This window comes from Cyprinodon variegatus, unplaced genomic scaffold, assembly GCF_000732505.1.
Source record: "Cyprinodon variegatus isolate N-32 unplaced genomic scaffold, C_variegatus-1.0 Scaffold993, whole genome shotgun sequence".
NCBI classification, from domain to species: Eukaryota; Metazoa; Chordata; class Actinopteri; order Cyprinodontiformes; family Cyprinodontidae; genus Cyprinodon; species Cyprinodon variegatus.
Genome location: NW_015151446.1, coordinates 114,611 through 133,636, shown reverse-complemented (window position 1 = coordinate 133,636; position 19,026 = coordinate 114,611). Strand labels below are relative to the sequence as shown.

Sequence of the window (19,026 nt, the reverse complement as noted above, 5' to 3'; positions counted from 1 at the left end):
TAAAGGGAACTTGTAAACCAAACAATATAACTTAAATCAAATCAAACTTCTGTCTATCCATCAATCAAACTATCTGCTTAAGAAGCAAAACTGACAATCTATTTCACATGCACTTGTGCAAATGGAATAGACAACAGGTTGAAATCATTGGTAATTAGTAGAATACACTCAATAAAGGAATGGTTCTGCAGGTTGGGACCACAGACCACTTCTTAGTATGCCTTCTGGCAGATATTTTGCTCACTTTTGAATGTTGATGGTGCTTTCATTATTCATGGTAAAATGAGATGGACTGTACAACCTACACAAGTGGCTCAGGAAGTGCAGCTCATCCAGGATGTCACATCAATGCAAGCTTTGGCAGGAAGGTTTTCTGTGTCTGTTAGTGTAGCGTCCAGAGGCTGGAAGTGCTACCAGGAGACAGGTTAGTACATCAGGAGACGTTGAGAAGAACAACTGAGTAGCAGGACCGCTACCTTCACCTTTGTGCAAGGAGGAACAGGGGGAGCACTGCAAGAGGCCTGGAAAATGGCCACCAGCAGGCCACAAATTTGCATGTGTCTGTAAAACCTGTTAGAACCCGACTCCATTAGGATGGTATGAGAGCCCAACATCCACAGGTCACACTTGTGCTCAACACCATGCAGGACGCCTGGTATTTGCCAGTGAACACCACAATTGGCAAATTGGTGAATTTACCAGTGAAGCGCACTGATTAAAGCAGATTCATACTGAGCACATTTGACAGACGTAACAGAGTCTGGAGACTCAGTGGAGAGTGATCTGCTGCCTGCAACATCCGTCAGCATGCACAGCTCTCCATGTGCTCGTTAAAAGGTAGCATGACTGCCATTAGGTACTAAGATGAGATCCTTCGAACCCTTGTGAGACCAAATGTTGGTGCGGTTGGCCCTTGGTTCCTCCTAATGCAGGACAGTGCTAGACCACATGTGGCTAGAGTGTGTGCAATATGTTGCAAAATGAGGTTGCAACATGAAGGCATTGAAGCTATGGACTGGCCCGCCCATTCCCCAAACCTCAATCACATTAAGTGTGTCTGGGACATCATGTCTTGTTCCATCCACCAAAGTCGTGTTGCACCACAGACTGTCCAACAGTTGGCAGATGCTTTAATTCAGGTCTGGACGGAGATCAATCAGGAGACCACCTGCCACCTCATCAGGAGCATGGAGGTCATACAGGCACTTGTAGGCCAAAGACATACTGAGCCTCATGTTGAGGTTGATTTAAGAACATTACATCCAAGTTTGATCAGCCTGTAGAGTATTTATCCACTTTACTTTTGTGTGTGACTCCCAATCCAAACATCAATTGGTTAATACATTTGGTTTCCATTGTTGATCTTTGTGTGCATTGTCGTCAACACATTTAATTTTCTACACAACAAAGTATTCAGTGAGCATATTTCATTCATTCAGATCTATGATATGTTCTTTGAGTGTTTCCTTTATTTTTTTAAGCAGATATGAGTCGAAATATATTGATTCAAATTTGAATATATTCAACTAAATTTCAGATTGTCTTTAATTTAACTTAAATAGGTGTAATGACATTTTGAATATATTGAATGAAACTTAAATATTTTGAATTATATTCTAAGTATATTGAAGGAAAAATTGAATATGTTAAATTGAACTTAAGTATTTTGAATATATTGAATGAGAATTGAATATTTGGAATAATTTGTTGAGTCTGTTAAATGAAACTTCTAAATGTACTGAATTAAATCAAAAATAGATGACATCAATAGGTTACTTTTGACTTTAATTTCAGCAAGCCAACTAACACAGTTTGGCTGGATACAATGTTGTCATACTGTTGTTAAAGTTTAAATGAATACATTTAATTAATTTGCCATCCGGGTTTCCTGAATGCAAAGATTTCACTTCAGCTAAGTATTATGGCTATCTGGTCCACAGTTTTTCTATTTGCATAACTTAAACTTTTATTTACTTGTTAAAAGTTTAGGATTTTTAATTAGGATTTTAGAGCATGCCATATTTAGTTCAGTGAAACACAGTGGTGTAAGCTTCCCGCTGCAAAGCAGGAATTTGTTTTGCAAAGGCAAGTAACCTGGCTAGACGTAATGACACAATGGATGTAGGAAGATGCTTGATAAGCAGGACTGGTTAAGATGAACATTGATGTTGGCATAGGGCAGAAGTCCTAGGAGAGAGAATACAAACCCATAACAGACTCTTTAGATTTATAGCTGGGAAAATTTAAAACACTGTTTCTTTTAACTTTATTTTTTTTTACATTCTATGTGCTGATCTACACAAATCTATTCTAAAAAAAATTTATTAAGAAAACCTGTTTTTTCCCCCATACAATTTAGACGTTATGACTTTCAGTAAAGGCAAATTTTTTTAAGGGGTTTTTGAAAAAAAAAAAAAAACGGTGATGATTTGAAGATTTTTTTTATTAAAACCTGTCCATCCATTCTCTCCAGAAACCTTGGTCCCTTGGCAATCATGTACTGTGGTAGGAAACTGCAAGCACAGCAAAAATACATTCATTCCACAGAGAAAAGCCAGTTGGCCGTTTGAACAACATGTTTTTGCAGGGGAAAACTGAAAATAGATACAACACTGTTTTTTTTTATATTACGATCTATTTTATTTTCCAAAATCTTAACTTATTCTATAAAGGTATCTATTCCTTCTTCCATAAAAAAAATATTAAGTTTTGTAGACTTGGAGATGTTGTTGCTGTGAGTGGGGTGGTTGAGTTTGTACTCTGTTGCCATCTAGTGGTAAAACTGACTCCTTGTCTTCTGGCTGCAGGAAATAGTGGCGTCATGTTTGAAAGATGGTGGTTTCCTCTGTGTGTTAGATTGGTCAGTAAGGAGACTCCTCTATGGTGATGGCTATAAATACAGCAGTGAGTAAGAGTCAGTCACAGCACCACTCAGGCACATGGTGCTTCCTGTTTGGAGATGTTGTCATAGAAACAGATCTAGAGTTCCCCTTTTTTCCACATTTACCCGCCAAGCATTGAAGGCAAATGGAAACACCACATGGCATAAAGATAGATGAATAAATCACAGAAAAATTGAGGAACCTACATATTGTCATTGCAAAGTTGGAAATAAAAAGTCATTTATTTCCTTTTTACTCAAAGTCACTAAAACCTATGATAGATTAATACCACATTGGTTTGGTTTGGCTCTATGTTCTCCATATTCATTTGTTTTCTTAACTTGTTTTTGGATGGAAAGAGAATCTTGATCACAGTTTGGCATGATTAGTTTACAGGTCCTGAAGTGAACCAATGTATTCATTCACATAGCTCACCTGCAGAGGGAGACACAAGCTCTATTTAAATCAACTTTGTCATTATAAAACAGCAGAGCACCAAAGTTTTTTTTTTTCTTCCCCATTCCTCTTTTCCATTAACTCCAAACACCCAAATGAAACACAAGTAAAACACACAAGCCCACATTTGGGCCCCTCTCCATAGTCCCCTGAAGCTCAGCCCTGGTCTATTTTAAAACTCAGCTGCTGTGGCTAATCTGAAAGCTTGTTGAGTCTGAGATAAACTAGGTTTTCATATTCATCATCAGATCTATTTCTGACAGTAGGAAGATCCAGGATAACTTAATGTTGTTTCATGGCCCAGTTATGGCAACTATCTCTGTGATTAGTATGTCAGGCTATAATGTCTGTATTTAACTTCTACTTATTTAAAGACAAGAAAATATAAAAAGATCAACACCTTCAGATTTCAATTGATGTGAAAATATAGGAAATAAGATTAACAGAATTGGACCTGAAACATGTTACATTTTGCCAGTAGTTTGTATTATATTCTACCTACTTAAAACAGTTAAAGATTTAGATGTGGTAGTTTTAGGCTCAATAACAAAAGCATAGTCATAAAGTATCTGGCATGTATACTCCTTGAGTCTTTCCACATTAAAACCACAAACTTTCACCTAAAAAGTGCTGCATAACCATGAAGTAGAGGGAAAAGAAAACAGCTTTTTTTTTTATCTTTTGCTTTTTCATCCTTTAAACTCTAAAACATATGGTGGGCATTTCTATTCAACACCCCTGAATCAAAAGTTTGTAGAATCAACATTTATAGAAGTAATGTGTCCAAACTGAACTTGTATCTGTAATGATCTCTCTACCACTCTTTGAAAAAGGCTGAATGTATGGAGCATCAAATTATAACTGTTTTGAAAGCTGGTCCTTCCACTAAGCTATGAATCTCTGCAGTTCCTCCAGAGTTACCATGTTCCTCTTGTTTACTTCTCTGACTAATGCTCCTCTTGCTCTAGCCTTTGCAGTTTTGCCAAATGGTTTTTGTGGTTTGAATGGTTTATTGAACAGAGATCTGTCAGATGGTTGAAGCTTTATAAACTCCTATAGTCTAACCTCGCTTTAAACTCTTATCTCTAAGCAGTACGCTGTGTTCCTTGGTCTTCATGATGCTGTTTTTAAGGCCAACAAATATGGAAGCTCGGTTTATAAATGAAATAATCACAGAAAGCAGTTTGTTCATGTCGCAGCCCTCTGTTCCAAAAAAAATAAAATAAAAAATGTCCATTAAAGACCTTGGGTGGTAATTTTGACTTTGCACGAGCTTGACTTATTTATTATAAAAAATAAGAAAAGAAAAAAAAACTAAAAATGTCTTGGAACTTAGTAGAAGAGAAATGTAATGTTTTAAGCTCCTAAGAAGTGGTTAAAAAAAAATCCTTTTTTAAAACCTCCATGCCTCATCAGACATACACCAAACCATCCCCCCACACCCGATGTGTTCTTAATTACTCAAATTAATGGAAGGGTCTAATAATTAACAGCTTACTCTAAACAATTCCAAATATAAAAAATAAAGTGCAAATGTTGGTTCTAAATTAACTTAAATATATTTTACATACCAATTGGTAGAAATAACAAATTGCCAAAATGTACAAATTACAGTTCTGTTGGGTTAATTTAAAAACAACTATAGAAGCCTGAATGCTGTCTTTGTTTTTAGATTCGTATTTGCAGAACAAAATAAGAAAATCATTTTTCACTTCCACTTTATAATTATGCACAGCTAGGGTTGGACTATCAGATTTAATTTTAATAGAATACGTTAAATTTTATGGCTGTTTCGTAACAAAATGCAGAAAAGGACAAAGTGATATGAGGGCTTTTGTAAGAGACTGCACAGATAGTGGATATCACTGCTTTGATCTTGATGAATCCTAACCTTTAGGAGGGCAATCATCCTGTCAAGGGTCGCTCTCTGCAAAGCATTCCACTGGTGCTTTGACAGAAATATGATCCAACATGCACTGTGCTTTAAATGGTCTCTACCTGCCCCTCCTTTCTCATCCGACTCATTCATCCCCTATTCTGTGCAAACAATGTTCAAGATAATCTGGGGTGTGTTTACAGTGTTCCCAACTTTTATGGGCTCTTTTATGTTGCCTTTAAGGTGTGTTTCCATGTAAATTATGAGGGTAGAAAAGTAAGATATGGGTGATAATGGGTTCATATGGAAGGAAAGATAAATCTGTGCAGGGTTTAAAATGGGAGGTTCTTTCCCTCTTTGTAAACCATGTATTTTCTCTGCAGCTCAGCTCTTTCAGAAACCATAATGACACATTCTTAAAATTCTTTTGTCCACTAATTTGTTTGGGTTCTTGTCTCCAAAAGCTTAAATACAGGTCCCTCTAGTCACAAGAGAATGCTGCCTCGACAGATTTTTATTTTTATTTTTTTCTTTTGTTTGGGTTGCTTTTTTTAAGTGTTTTTTTAAAAGAGGATTTTTTTTTGTTTTTTTTTGTTTATAAAAGATATCAGAAGTTCAGACAATAACAGGAAGAAACACGTAGATGTAATTTATCTCATTAGCAGAAACTACCTGAACTACTTCTGCTTATGTGGCATTTCTGTTTTGAAAGGAAAGTAAGAAGGTTAAAGCAAAAATAACAACCCAAACATTTTCTGATTATAAGATTGTAAAAAAACCATTTGGCCTAGAAGTAGAGTTTTGATCTATTTCTTCCAGTGCTGAGGCTAACAGCATCAAAATGTTTACTGTATGTTAAAAGAATAAGTAGGAGCAAACCTCCCACAAACCGCAAACTTATTTAGGGGAGGGAAAAAAAACAACTTTCTCTCTTTTTTTAATGTTGTATTTATTTTGCTGCTATTTAGCTGCTCTCATGAACAGCCAGATGATTCCATCTGGTTGTGATAAAGCTAGATGAGGGAGTGAACTAATAAGCATGTTGAGAACTTAATGATATGTCTCCTTTTAGGAGAGAGGATCTCATGACTAAGAAGTTCCATGCTTTTTTGCGGGATTCCCCATTTGAGTCCCCGTTCCCGTTTTTTTCCCATGAGGCTCTGAAAGGAGTAATTGTGAGTGCATGTTCCACTACTAGGAAATCAGTGACGTCTCATTCACTGCTTTGTTGTTGGAGGAAAACTAAAACATTTCAAACTTGAACTCTAATTTTACAATGTTTTAAGAGTGACTTATAAAAGTATTTTCAGAGCCTCAAGTGTTTCTTGCAGGGTAGCATTATAAATGGTAAATGGCATGTACTTATATAGCCCTTTATTCAAGTTAGGAGACTTGACCAAAGCACTTTACGCTACATTCATTCACCCATTCACTCACACACTGATGGTGGCAAGCTACATTGTAGCCACAGGTGTCCTGGGGCTCACTGACAGAAGCGGGGCTGCCGTACACTGGCGCCACCGGGCCCTCTGACCACCATCAGTAGACAATGCAGGTGAAGTGTCTTGCTCAAGGAAACAACGACACTGAAAGTCAGAGTCGGGGCTTGAACCGTCAACCCTTCGATTTCAGGGCAAACTCCTACATCCAACGCCACTGTGGCCCCTGATTATAGTATCTGGGCTTAAGCGTAAATTCAATCTGTAAGATTCTTATCAGCTTCACTTGAACCATCTGCAATGTCAATCATTCAGCTCCAGCCAATCAGCTCAAGGGACACACCTTCTCCAAAGCCAATTACCTTGCAGGATCCCCTTTATTTAGCTCCTGGCTCAGGTTCTTTCTCCTGCATGCAAACCACTTTCACCCACCTCCACCCCATCTCCTCCCTCACTCTCAGTCCCACTCACCCTCTGGCTTATTTCACCACCAAGGTTCGGGCCCCGGGGGAATACTACTCTGATAGTTTTCTAGGTGACACATCTAGAACAATGTTGATTCACAGTATCAAAGTTTTCTGCCGTGGCCTGAGCGCCGCAGAACTTCATGTCTGTTTCTCTCTCTTTGAACCCCAGTTGTTCTCAGCAGATGGCCGCTCACACTGAGCCTCATTCTGCTGGAGGTTTCTTCCTGTTAAAAGGGAGTTTTTCCTCTCCACTGTTGCTACATGCGTGCTCAGTGAGAGGGATTTCAGAAAGTCAATGAGTCTTCACAATCATCTGGTTTTCCAGGTTTCCAATATTTTTAAGAATATGATTATGTTAGCTGTATAAATAAATTGAATATTCTCTAATTGCAACTTTTCTCTGTGTGTCTCTCCAGGTTGAATTGTATTTTATTGGAGTTTTGTCATTGATTGACACGAAATATTGCAAAATTACGTGGAGAAATGGCTCTACTCTTTAAATTCAAATGCAACTTAAACAGACATTGAGAGATCTAAGTATCTTATTCTCTTGCACAGTCAAGTATAAAGTAAAGTAGTGGTGTCATTTCATCATAGTTATGAGATGCTTTCCCTTCGCAGTCATGGAAGCAGGGCAGTGTTCCACATTACAGGTTGATTATGGAAGAAAACTGTGTTAGGATGAGACTGGGGTTCAACTTTAGACCAAGTTTTATACACTTTAGCTATTTTTCAATGAGGTGAAAAATCCATATGTGCAAAGTTTGTAGAAAGCTATCTGCATTTGCCACAAAAGTTGGTTCTGCCAATCGGTGAGGACATCATTTTCTCATTACTATTTTGAAACGTGTTCTTTCCTTCCGCTGTACCATTATCAGTTACTCTGTGTTGATGTCGAACAAAGACTAAAATAAAGATCCTTAACGCTTGTCGTAACATGAAATGAATATGAATAAATTATAGTGTTAGAAAAAACAAGTTTGGAATGAAGGCACTGAAAATTTTACAATGGAAACCTGTCCTAACTAAATTCACTGAAATTTCTCCCCTCGTTCAGATTTAATTACTTACCTAGATACCACACCCTAATTCCTCTTCTTGCCTAGACATTGTAGAACTATAGAGGCGTGTCTCCAAATTTGCGAACGTGGCTTAAAATGATTCAACACACGCGCTGGTCTTGTACATACAATTGCAGGTTCACACAGATCCCCAACTCTCTGACACATTCGGTGTCTTCATGTTCGTACAGGCTGGGCAGAAAATTACTGCACTCGGGAGAAGACAAAGTGATCTTTAATACCTGTTAAAGTAGGATGAGGCAGGGTGGAGTAACGGTAGATATTTGAGTGCCCAGAGGGGCACGGTGTAGCAAACAAAGTTTGTATGCTGGTTTTCAGCACAGGTATAGAGGAGGGGCTGCCTCAGGGCTACAACTCATGTGTGAGCAGATATTCAGTACTCAACTAACAACTTTTTTAGAGTTGTTTTTTGCTTCTTTCAAGGAACTGTTATTGTAATTATTGTATATTTTAGTGGATTGTAATTTGATGGATGTTTTAGAAATCTGATCAATCAAAAATACTCCTAACTGATTATTTTTGTTGATTTTTCTCCTCAAGTTGATTCTCCATTTTGCAGTCTTATATTTCCAAAGCATTCATGCCTCTTTTTTGTTGAATTTTTGTATTTTTTGCATCAAAACCCAAGACTTTATTGATACTTTTTATTGGTATTTTCTGTCATAGACATACCTTAGATCAAATCATAGGATATCTAATTAAAACTGCAGGTTATTGCTCTCTGTCAGCTTTAAAAAAAAATAGAAACTGAAAACAGCTCAAACTTAATTGGATTAGATGAAAAACATTGTTTTTACAAATTTTAAGTTGTTAGTGTTCTGGGACTTGACTTAGGCCATTCTAATGGTACGAGCTTTGATATGAGCCATTGCATCCAGGCTTTTGGCACGATCTTTAGGGTCTCGTAAAAAGAGAATCTGCAGATCTCAGATCTTTAGCAGCTTCTCTTAGGGTTTCCTTTTGGTTACTTAAATTAACTAAATTAAACTAATTTTAGTTAAAACAAATTTGAACTCTTACTTCCTATCCCGACTAAATCATCCCCAAAGCTTGATGTTGACACCACTAGAATTTAAAGTACTAACTGCCTATTCAGCTCAAAGTGCACTGGTAGTTTTTCTCCAGTTGTTGGATTTACATGTATTCTGAGTTTTGGTTTTGATCTCCTATAAGCCAGAGTATTATAGAGATTTAAAAAGTTAATACTTAATCACATAAAACACAAAATGTTGTGGTTTTAATTTGGCAAAATGTGGGAAACGAACAAGAAGAATTAATACTTTTTACAAGCAAATGTACATAGTAGTGAAATAGCAAACATTATCCATACAGAGACACCTTGAGGATTCTTCTTCTGCATGTTAGGGCTGATTTTATGCATCACTGTCTAGAAAATGTAGCAGCCACTCCCAAAACGTTCTCGCCCCTTTGCTCTTCCCTTTCTTTAAACTGTAGTTAACTTCTTTTTTTAATGCCTAAGGAATGCTGTGAATAAGGAATGAGTAATCAAATCTCATGTTTGGTCTATGCAGTCAGTGTGGGACTCTTCAACTTTTTAGGCTCTAACTGAACACATTTCACTTGAGTTATGGTTTTCTTTATTTATCTAACTGTCATTTACTGTAATAAAATGGCTAAAATCCTATTAGCACCACTTGTTTTATTAGTTTATTATCTCCTGTGATTCATTTTAAATTGTGTTCTCTTGCGCAAGCTGCATAGTGACAGCACAGTCAGGTTACCACACCTCAGCCTCACCCATCACTTTTTTATGTCCGCTTAGTGCAAGAGGAAGGGGCGTGTCCAGGGTCCAATCCGCTGTGTCCTCCACACGCATACGTCACTAAATACACAGTACTTCACTCACAAGGGCAGGCCCAGACTTTGTAGCCCACAGGCACAAGAGAGTGAGAGGAAGAAAGGAAAGAGGGAGAAAAAAAAACACAGGAAGGAAAAAGAAGGGCAGAGCTGAAACCAATGAGGGAGTGAGGCGGTTAGGAGAGGATAGAAAGACAGAGAAATCATAGGTTTGTGAAACCTTTAGTGGATTCTGGCAACAGGGCTGCACACTCTGGGACAAACCAAAAGAGCCAAGGAGAGAAGCAAGAGTCGCTCAGGTTCCTATCAAGGGGAAACCTGCCCGGGATATTTCATCCTTTGGATTATTATTTCAGTTTTATTTTGTGAGCCCTCAAACGGTCATAATGAACATGCAACAGCAGAAGTACAGGAATTTCTCAACTGACAGTCTGGGGAGAGACAGGATGCCCTCAGATGATGGTTATTACCAAGGGATGCTTAAGGCTACGGACGGGAGGAAAGGTACAAGTAATGTTCTGCTGTATTGCTAGGCTTGATTTTGATATGTAGGAAGATGCTGGGAACAAGTACGGGAAATTTCAGGAACGAAAGACGAGCGTGGTTTATTAAGATTGGCAAACATCTCACAGCAGCTTATTGCCACTTTAAAGACACCCATAGTTTTTATTCAGTGGAAAGAAACACACAGTTTGTAGAATGACCTTATTTTTAGCCACTAAGGAGGATACCCACTTGTGATGCATCAGCGGCTTCCTGTCTGGTAGTCAAAGCAAACTTAATATTGATTTCCCTTGTATTACACGCATGTTTAGAAATTAATCACTTTAGCAACAGTCTATTTGTCTTCTCTAGAAGCCAAACGCTTGATGAGCTTCATATGCTTCTTTCTTTTGGGTCCATTTTGATGTTCAGACTGATGAAGGAATTCTAAGGAATGTGATACATAGAAAAGCAAACAATTAGCTGGTCTTTCATAGATAAAATAGATTTAAATCTAGAAGACAATTAAACATTTTCAAGATGATCCCAATTTTTGCATGAAAACTTGTGTTGATGGCTTAATTTGTAAAACAGAAAAAAAAAAACTATACAAACTATTGAAGTTGAGTTTATTAATATCACCCAGCAGCCTGATGTAGGGCTCAAGCTGGTTATCCTTCTTCTTTGGGTAAAACCTTTCCTCCTTTACAGGAAGTAGAGTCATGGGGTCACATACAAGGCTCAGTTTTCCTTGCTTTGAAGATTAAAGGGTGAAGTTCTAAAGAATGAAGAACAATGACTCCAGGAAGATTGAGTCTGATAAAACATGCATATTTATTGTCTGTCAAGTGAAAAAATCTACTGCACCTTGTTGGTGTCAATGTTCTGTTTTTGCTAAATCAGTGGTCTCTGATTTCACTGTTGGGCGTATCAGTGAGTCACACCCTGACTGATATGTCTGATTAGACTTTGTGTTATTTCAGTCAGTCCCTTTAGTATTTATTTTAATAAATTAAATGTCAAATTAGATGTCAATTAGATGTCAAGAGTCTCCCGTCAGTTCCTCGGAATGGCTGGTTTGGGCTGTTGACTGTCATAGTCAGTTAAAACTGCTTGGTTAAACCTTTGTTTTATTTGTTCTGTCAGGCAGCCAGAAACAGACTCATTCCCATGATGATCTTTGGAAAAACACACCTTGAGGTTTTTTTGTCCCCCCCCCCTAAATATCATAACAGTAGGTGATAATGTGTGTGTTTGCTGTGTTAGTGGGTGTGTTCACCACCAAGGTCTTGTTGTTTCTTGTTGAGAAACTGCTCCCTCTAATAGTTTTCATGCCAAATTCCAGCCTTGCCGAGTATCTTTAAACTCATCTGAACAATCGTTTCATCTTCTAGCATGTCATTCCTCAGAATGCAGCTTGCAGTCAAATAATCTTTTTTCTGGACAATGGGGGCTAATCTCCCACCATGAATTCAGTGTAATGTATGTATCTTGAGTTAGATGGTGGCATGCACAGAAGTGCTTCAGGTGTTTTTCCACTGAGCAAAGAAATCTGTTTGTCTGACAGGAACCAAACCAGTCTGATGTCTCTGTTATCTGCTTTTGTTTAGTTTTATGGTAAATCTGCAAAACTCTCACTTTAGGATGACTTGCAATACACCTACCACCACCCTATAGGTGCAATGGTGCAAAGAAAATCAGAATGCTCTACCTGCTTCATTAACATTATGAAGAGATCTAAAGGTTTAGTGAATCAAATAATGCAAGGATTAAAGTGGTTAAAGAGAACATGCAGATTGTATTAATTTAGTGCATGCATGCCAAACCAAAGCACCAAGCATGTCTGATCTATAACTCTTGTGTCTTTATTTTCCAGATGAGCGAGATCGAGTACAGAAGAAAACCTTCACAAAATGGGTTAACAAGCATTTGATGAAGGTAAGATCCTATTCCCCTTGTATGAAATGAACACATCTCAAGGTCGACACTCTGGCATACAAATGCATTCAATCAGGTTAATTATAAAAGACATAAATTGAGAACTGCTTAAAAACTGACATCATGCTTTTTTTGCTCATTTAAGTAAAATATATAGTCCTGCTTTAGTGTCCAATATAGGTAAACGTTACTAGATGGGTTTCACATTCAATGTTTATCACCTACAGTTGTACTGTTATATAGAAATGCACTAATCAGAATTTTGTGGATTATTTGTATTTTTTGTCTTGTCCTAGTGTTTTATAGCTTTAAGCTGTCAGTACCAGTTCTATATATAAAGGCTTTTTTTAAAAATATGTTAGAACAGCATTCAGAATTATAGTTGGTTTATTTATGTAAGATATAGATATAAAACCACACCAGATACCAGAGACGATAGAGTCTGAGATACAGGATTTTATCATAAATTTGGAGCAAAGAATTGTTCCAACCTTACCGAGTACCTTTACACTCATATGAACAATCGTTTGATCTTCTAGGATGTGATTCCTCAGAATGCAGCTTGCAGTGTAGGTTGGAGCAAAGATACATTTGAAGCAAAGAATTGTTTAGGTTTTTTAGTATATTGCATGAGGATTTAGCTCAAAGAGATAAATTAGAGCAGCTTTAATACGTTCAGGTTGCCTGTTATCTGCAGAAGTCTCTCGTTTTAAACACATCTGACATCATCTCAGATCCTCACTGATACAGTAAACAGTAGCCCTGATGTCTTCTTCACTTAGCAACCGTTAGCACACAAATGAATGTTGTTGTTACAAAAGCTTGGTAGATATTATGTTTGGTACATTTAATGCTATATAAAAAAAGATAATGTTTCGGGGGTTTCCTGCTGTCTGGTCACTAATCAGGGCTGATGAGTCCATTTCACCATCTATAGTTGTGTTAATGTGAAACAGTCAGTAAATTCTGTATGTGGGTAAATGTTTTTTTTTTATTTGTTTGGTAGGCTTTACAACTTATGGTTATGCAATATAGATTGTGTGGCTCCTTCCTCTGAAAAGAACTCATCATGATCCTGAAAGATGTTGCAGCTAATTTACAGTTTAAGGTTTGATTAAAGGACACTGGAAAGTTACTCTGTTCCATGCAGTTCATCTCTCATCTGTTCATTGCAAACATATCTATGAGAAACGCCACCAACATCCCTCCTTATGTCTGTTTAAATATACACTGACTAGTCAGTCATTCTCTCACACTCAGTCACTACTATATTACAATGATGGCGCGGCTTACCAGGAGTCCTGCCTGTCATCAGCTGAGAAGCTGTGTAAACCTCCCATCAGCATCCGTCCGCTGTCGCCTACATCAATCTATTCTCAGATTATTGTCTGAAAGCCCACCAGGGAATCATTCATTCATGGCAGAGAACAGGTCGGAAGAAGGATTGAGGGAGGCCCTATAAGCCTTACTCTAGAAATCCTCATTAGGCCTGAAACTCGAGCCTTTATTGAACAAAGAACCTCCCTCTGAGCAGTAAAAATATTTCTGTTTGCCACAGAGCTCCCACTGGCAGCAGTATTTTATATTGTATATTCACAGGTATGTGGAGCTAAATGTCTCTACGTTATTTTTAACTCCCAGACATTGGTCCTATTCATTTACTTAAAATGAAACTAAAGGAACATTTTTTTTTCTTTCCATGCTTCCCTGCTTGCATGGTCAGATGCGACTGTAGGAAAGCATCCTGTCGAGACTAGTTTTTGTTCCTCCTGACTGTTTTCTATGAATGTTGAACGGTGAGTCAAACACATCTGGTCTCAGTTAAGTCCCGCTGTAAAGGCAAATTCTGTTCTCGCCCCAAAGCTCATGGTGATTGAGGCTCACGGTAGCACATGTGCTGCCCAGACTCCTGGGTCTGGGTGTGTACTTTCTATAATACACAGCTTAAAGGGATGGTTGAGGCTTATGGATATGAAGTTGGGTGAAATGTTCATCGTCTGTAGTTGAGATGCAATGTTGAGATTGCCCCGACTGTCACCAAGCCTCCTGCTGTGAGAAAAGACCAGTGACGTACCAGAGAATAAGAACTTTTGTAACTTTTCAGAGATGCCGTTAATTGAAAGTTTTTAAACTAGAAAAATCTGTGCATTCTGCAATTTTAAAACATCCTGTCACTATTTCAGACCTTGATATCAATTAGAACAATTTTTTTTGGCACCTTTCACTTCACCACATAGGTGCAGAAGACAGTTTGTGTGAACAGATATAAATTAAACAGCTCATCAACACGCCAAATAGTTAAAAGTTGTTTACAAAAGCAAACTACAGTATTAGACCTTTATTAGTATTATTGCACTTTTAATGAGTTTCCATTTAGAATATCTAAGTGGTTGTTATTTTCTTCCAGCTGCCCCACCCTAAACTCATGCTGCTGGCTGAAATTGAGCACATGTATTTTATCCACACCTACAAGAAAGGCCCATTTGTCTTTTGGAAAATATTTTCCAGTAACAGATAAAAAACTATAAAGCCATGGAGTGGAAAGGATAAGCCCCATTCAGTCCTCTTACTATATGATTATTTTAAACCAACATATTTAAATAGTTGCTATCTTGTTCTAAGTAGAGCAATCAGACGTTACTCAATGTTTCTGTTTTTCTGTACTATTTAAGAGAATGAGATTTTTACCCAGTATTATCATAGGATTTTTTAAGAGATCCATGTATTTTTACATTTGTTTAGGTACCTTAGATAAGACTGTTTTTAAGCCTGTAAGTTATACTTTGGCTAACTGATACATTTGCTATAGGTCTCCCATATAAAGCAAGCAAAAGATCAATGCTTCACACATTGCCATGTGCAGTAAACAGTGCAAGTTCAAACACAGATAAACATGTTTGAATGTGGCATGGAAAGTGTTAACCTTAAACACCACTTGAGGAGTTTAAACTGACTTAATGACTAAATGGTTTGCTTGAAGGGCAACAGCATAGAACCTGCCTGTTCTTTGAACAGCAGCAATGTCATTGATCATTGTCCCCTGCTCAGTTAACCTCTTCAGTTTACATAAGAAAAGCTGGAATCTCAGCCAAGCAACAGGATGGGAATCATTTTTCTGTCAATGGTATTTTTTCAGGCCCAAAATGTACATAGAAATAATATTAAACAATGGAGGAGTAATAAAGGCAAAGCAAGGGCATTTTATTTGTGCAGCACAGTTCAGTACATGGACAATTCAAAGTCTTTTACATGAATTAAAAAATAAAATAGAAGACAAATAAAAGCGGAAGAAAATCAAAAACATTTGTAAAGCAAATTAATCAATTAGACCACAAAAAAGCAGAACAAAAGAAAGTAAAAAAAAAAAAACATGATAAAGAAAGTAAAACAGTTGGATCACAACCTTAAACTAATACCCCAGTTAGCACTTTAACTTCAGTAGTCAAAGGCAGCACTCAAAAAAATTGGTTTTGACTTAAAAGGTGATTTATTAATCTTCCAACTTTCGGATCAGACCATAAAGAGATACTGATCATATTTAGATCTGCAAAGCATTGCAGATGAGCTTGTTCTGACTCAACAGAGATAAACATTCACATATCTTTCAGCACTAAATGTTCAGGTATACATTTACAGTGTTGTAATTAACGGGCGCTGACAGACGGCTCTTTATTCTCCCTCTACCATTTACAAACCATTTTCCCTGGCAGTACAAGTTATTAAATCACATGTGGTTTTGTTTTGTTATATTAAAATATAGCTTGATAATCTGCCAGAAAACAGGTCTCCAACAGGCATTACAAAGGTACATATTTCACAGTAGTCTGCCCTGTTAGGTAGATGACTAAATAATTGCGTAAAGAGTGACCTCTAGTGGCTACTTATCATATAGCTTTAGAACTAATCTAAAACTTTCTTTGCATTCCATGATGTCTCTTCACTAAGGCTCGGAGCTCAGAGGTAGGTGATAGCATGCTGGTATAAGACTCTGTTTCATCAGTGTCTGTCTTGCATGGACAGGCAACACTTCCTCACATGTTTCATATCAAGCTTTCACCCCTGATCCAAGATTAAGTTTCCTAGCAAAGTCACTATTTTTTATTTCATTTTCACTGCTGTTGTTGGCACTCTGTCTTGTTACAGTAACACCACAAACTGCCATGTATGATAAATTACCATTGTCCTTTACGTTAAATGCATTCAAAGTGCTCATTTTGGTTATATCTTCACATTTTTCATCCTAAAGGTTTAAATTTCTCATTTTATTTAGAAAATCTGTCACTTTTTTAGTGTTTTTTGGCATCTGGAGCTGCAGTCAGGCTTGGCTCCTCCAGGCTATGCATTCCTAACCTGTGTAGAGGTTTGCTTGTTCGAATGTTGCACAAAACTTCTGTTGAAAAGTCTTTCAGTCTTTTCTTTTCTGCAATCCTTCTTGACTTTTGGAGTCAAAAGGGGTTTTAAAATTAAAGTCGTTTGTGATTGTTTGTGTAAAATAAATCACAGGAGCGGCCATTATCCTAAACAACCGAGAGCATAAAAAAGTATTGTTTTATAGTTTATGTATACTTAAGCATATGTTATGTTATTTTAAAAAAAAAGAAAGAATCTAAGAGATTTTTGAAAATTTGCATCCTTCTGAAATACATTACATGCCATAAAAAGGCGACATGACTTGATACTGATAATGTTATTAAATATTCATCAGCGGAAATCGGGTGTTTACTTATTGCACCATGTGATACACTCACCTCAGCATGTCAAATGCTTGAAGTGCCACTCCTGGTTGGGTAGTCACTCTTCATCACAGTAGACACATTTGGTTTAAGCGTACACGGTGACTAATATAAATACTTTACAGATGCAACGGATTCCTCACCTGGCAAGTTTAGCTGTTTTTTATTTGTGTTTGCATATCCTCATGATGTATCCTCTGTCTTCTCCCCCTGGCAGTCACAGCGCCATGTGACAGATCTGTATGAAGACCTTCGGGATGGACATAACCTGATCTCACTGTTGGAGGTCCTCTCCGGGGAAACTCTGGTAAGTTTTGTCTTCAGATTGAGACTTTGTGTAAAAGGAAACGTTGCTTGAGCTCTGCATTGTTTGCTCGATCCTGACATATTGCATCACAACTCGCCTAACCTGGGGATGAATTAATTCCTTCTAAGAACAAATTAGATTAAATTACCAAATGGTTATGAGAAAGATGCTAAAGCTGAGTTGAATCTGATTACCAGAATGATAAAATTTTTCTGTATTTGGTTTTGGATGATTCCAAGTTGTTTTATTTGTATTTTTTGGGTGTTTTTATATCAATTAAATCCATCTACAGGCAGTTTGTTTTGAATTTTTTGCTCTTCAGTTCTGTTTAGTTTCTCTGCTACAGCTGCTCTACTTCATCGCTACTAACTTCAGCTCCAGCTCTGTCCATTTTATCGAAAGTCTTTGAAACTGTGACATATTAATAGCGCAACTCTGCTCTGTGTGAAAGTCTGTGAAACGTTCTCCAATATGATCCACAGTCCTATTCTACTCCACTCTTTCTTCTTTCTTCTTCCATTTTTCCTCCCCTTAACCTCTGCTCTGATCTTTGCTGTTTGGCCTTCGTCTGCTTTCCGTCACATTTCACTCGCTAGCCGAGGGAGAAAGACATGGTCAGGAGCGTTCGGCTGGTGAGTGGCTTTGGAACTTGCAGTTTTCCGTAATGATTCACCTGCTCTCTGTGACTGAGTCGGCTTTGCATGGCATCCATAGAACTCTGGATATCTAAGTTTCCTTTAATGGAAAGCTTCTCAGAATGGAGCTAATGGGGAGAAAAGTAAAGATGTACCTCACAATATCTCATCATTTTCTCGCCGATTTTCGATATCTGCTTTTTGTAAATGATAAACCTGTCAGAACTGAATTTAGCAAAGTCTAATTTCACTTAAAGAAGTAATAAATGAACTTAAAAAAAGAAACAATTTTTTTTGACATTTTCATTTTGCTTTTTTTCCTGCTACAGATTAGTAAAGCTGTAAAACAGCTGTCTTCTTTAGTAGTATGTAGAAAATGTTGATTCCTTAATCTCAGGTATAAAACAGGCTGCCAGCATTTACAAAGCAGCTGTGATCTACAGTATGACAGACAGAAAGCTGAAAATGAAGCAGTTTCTGTAATCCATCTTTCCCCCGCTATTATCTGAAAATCTCTCCTTCACAGCCTGAATGAACTACGAACGTATTTCTCAACATTTCCTAGAAGTATTTTTCTTTTAGATATTATCTTCCTTTGCCTTCAGCTTAAAAAAGCTTACAGATCACCAAATAAAGCTTACTTTCAGTTTTCATCCCTCAGGTTCCACAATGAAAAGGATTGTTAATGATTGGTTTCTCTAAACTTGGTGCATTTACTTCCAGCCATTAGGCAGGTCAAACTGAAAATCTTTCTGTTCTCTGTGTATTTCTAGAAAATTGAGATATTTATTTAGAGATTATTGAGTGTATATATACATATTATAAATACATTATAATTCTAAAAGACTGCAGGAAAACCAGGGATTTAATTTTGATTACATTTTCATTCTCATCATCTTTTGTCAAAGTT

The 19,026-nt window shown here is 37.3% G+C and overlaps 1 protein-coding gene across 19 annotated transcripts in view; it reads left to right on the top strand.

Moving 5' to 3' along the window:
- LOC107100615 (plectin-like) overlaps nucleotides 1-19,026 on the top strand; it is a 140,145-nt gene that overhangs the window by 87,349 nt on the left and 33,770 nt on the right. For 11 of the 19 annotated variants that reach the window (XM_015399176.1, XM_015399179.1, XM_015399183.1 and 8 more), the window contains 3 exons: nucleotides 12,380-12,441; nucleotides 17,392-17,481; nucleotides 18,078-18,113. In XM_015399176.1, coding sequence (XP_015254662.1) covers nucleotides 12,380-12,441; nucleotides 17,392-17,481; nucleotides 18,078-18,113 — 188 coding nt within the window. Of the gene's footprint in view, nucleotides 1-10,137; nucleotides 10,525-12,379; nucleotides 12,442-17,391; nucleotides 17,482-18,077; nucleotides 18,114-19,026 lie in introns of those variants that run through there. The other 8 variants (XM_015399178.1, XM_015399172.1, XM_015399171.1 and 5 more) reach the window with 3 other exon arrangements.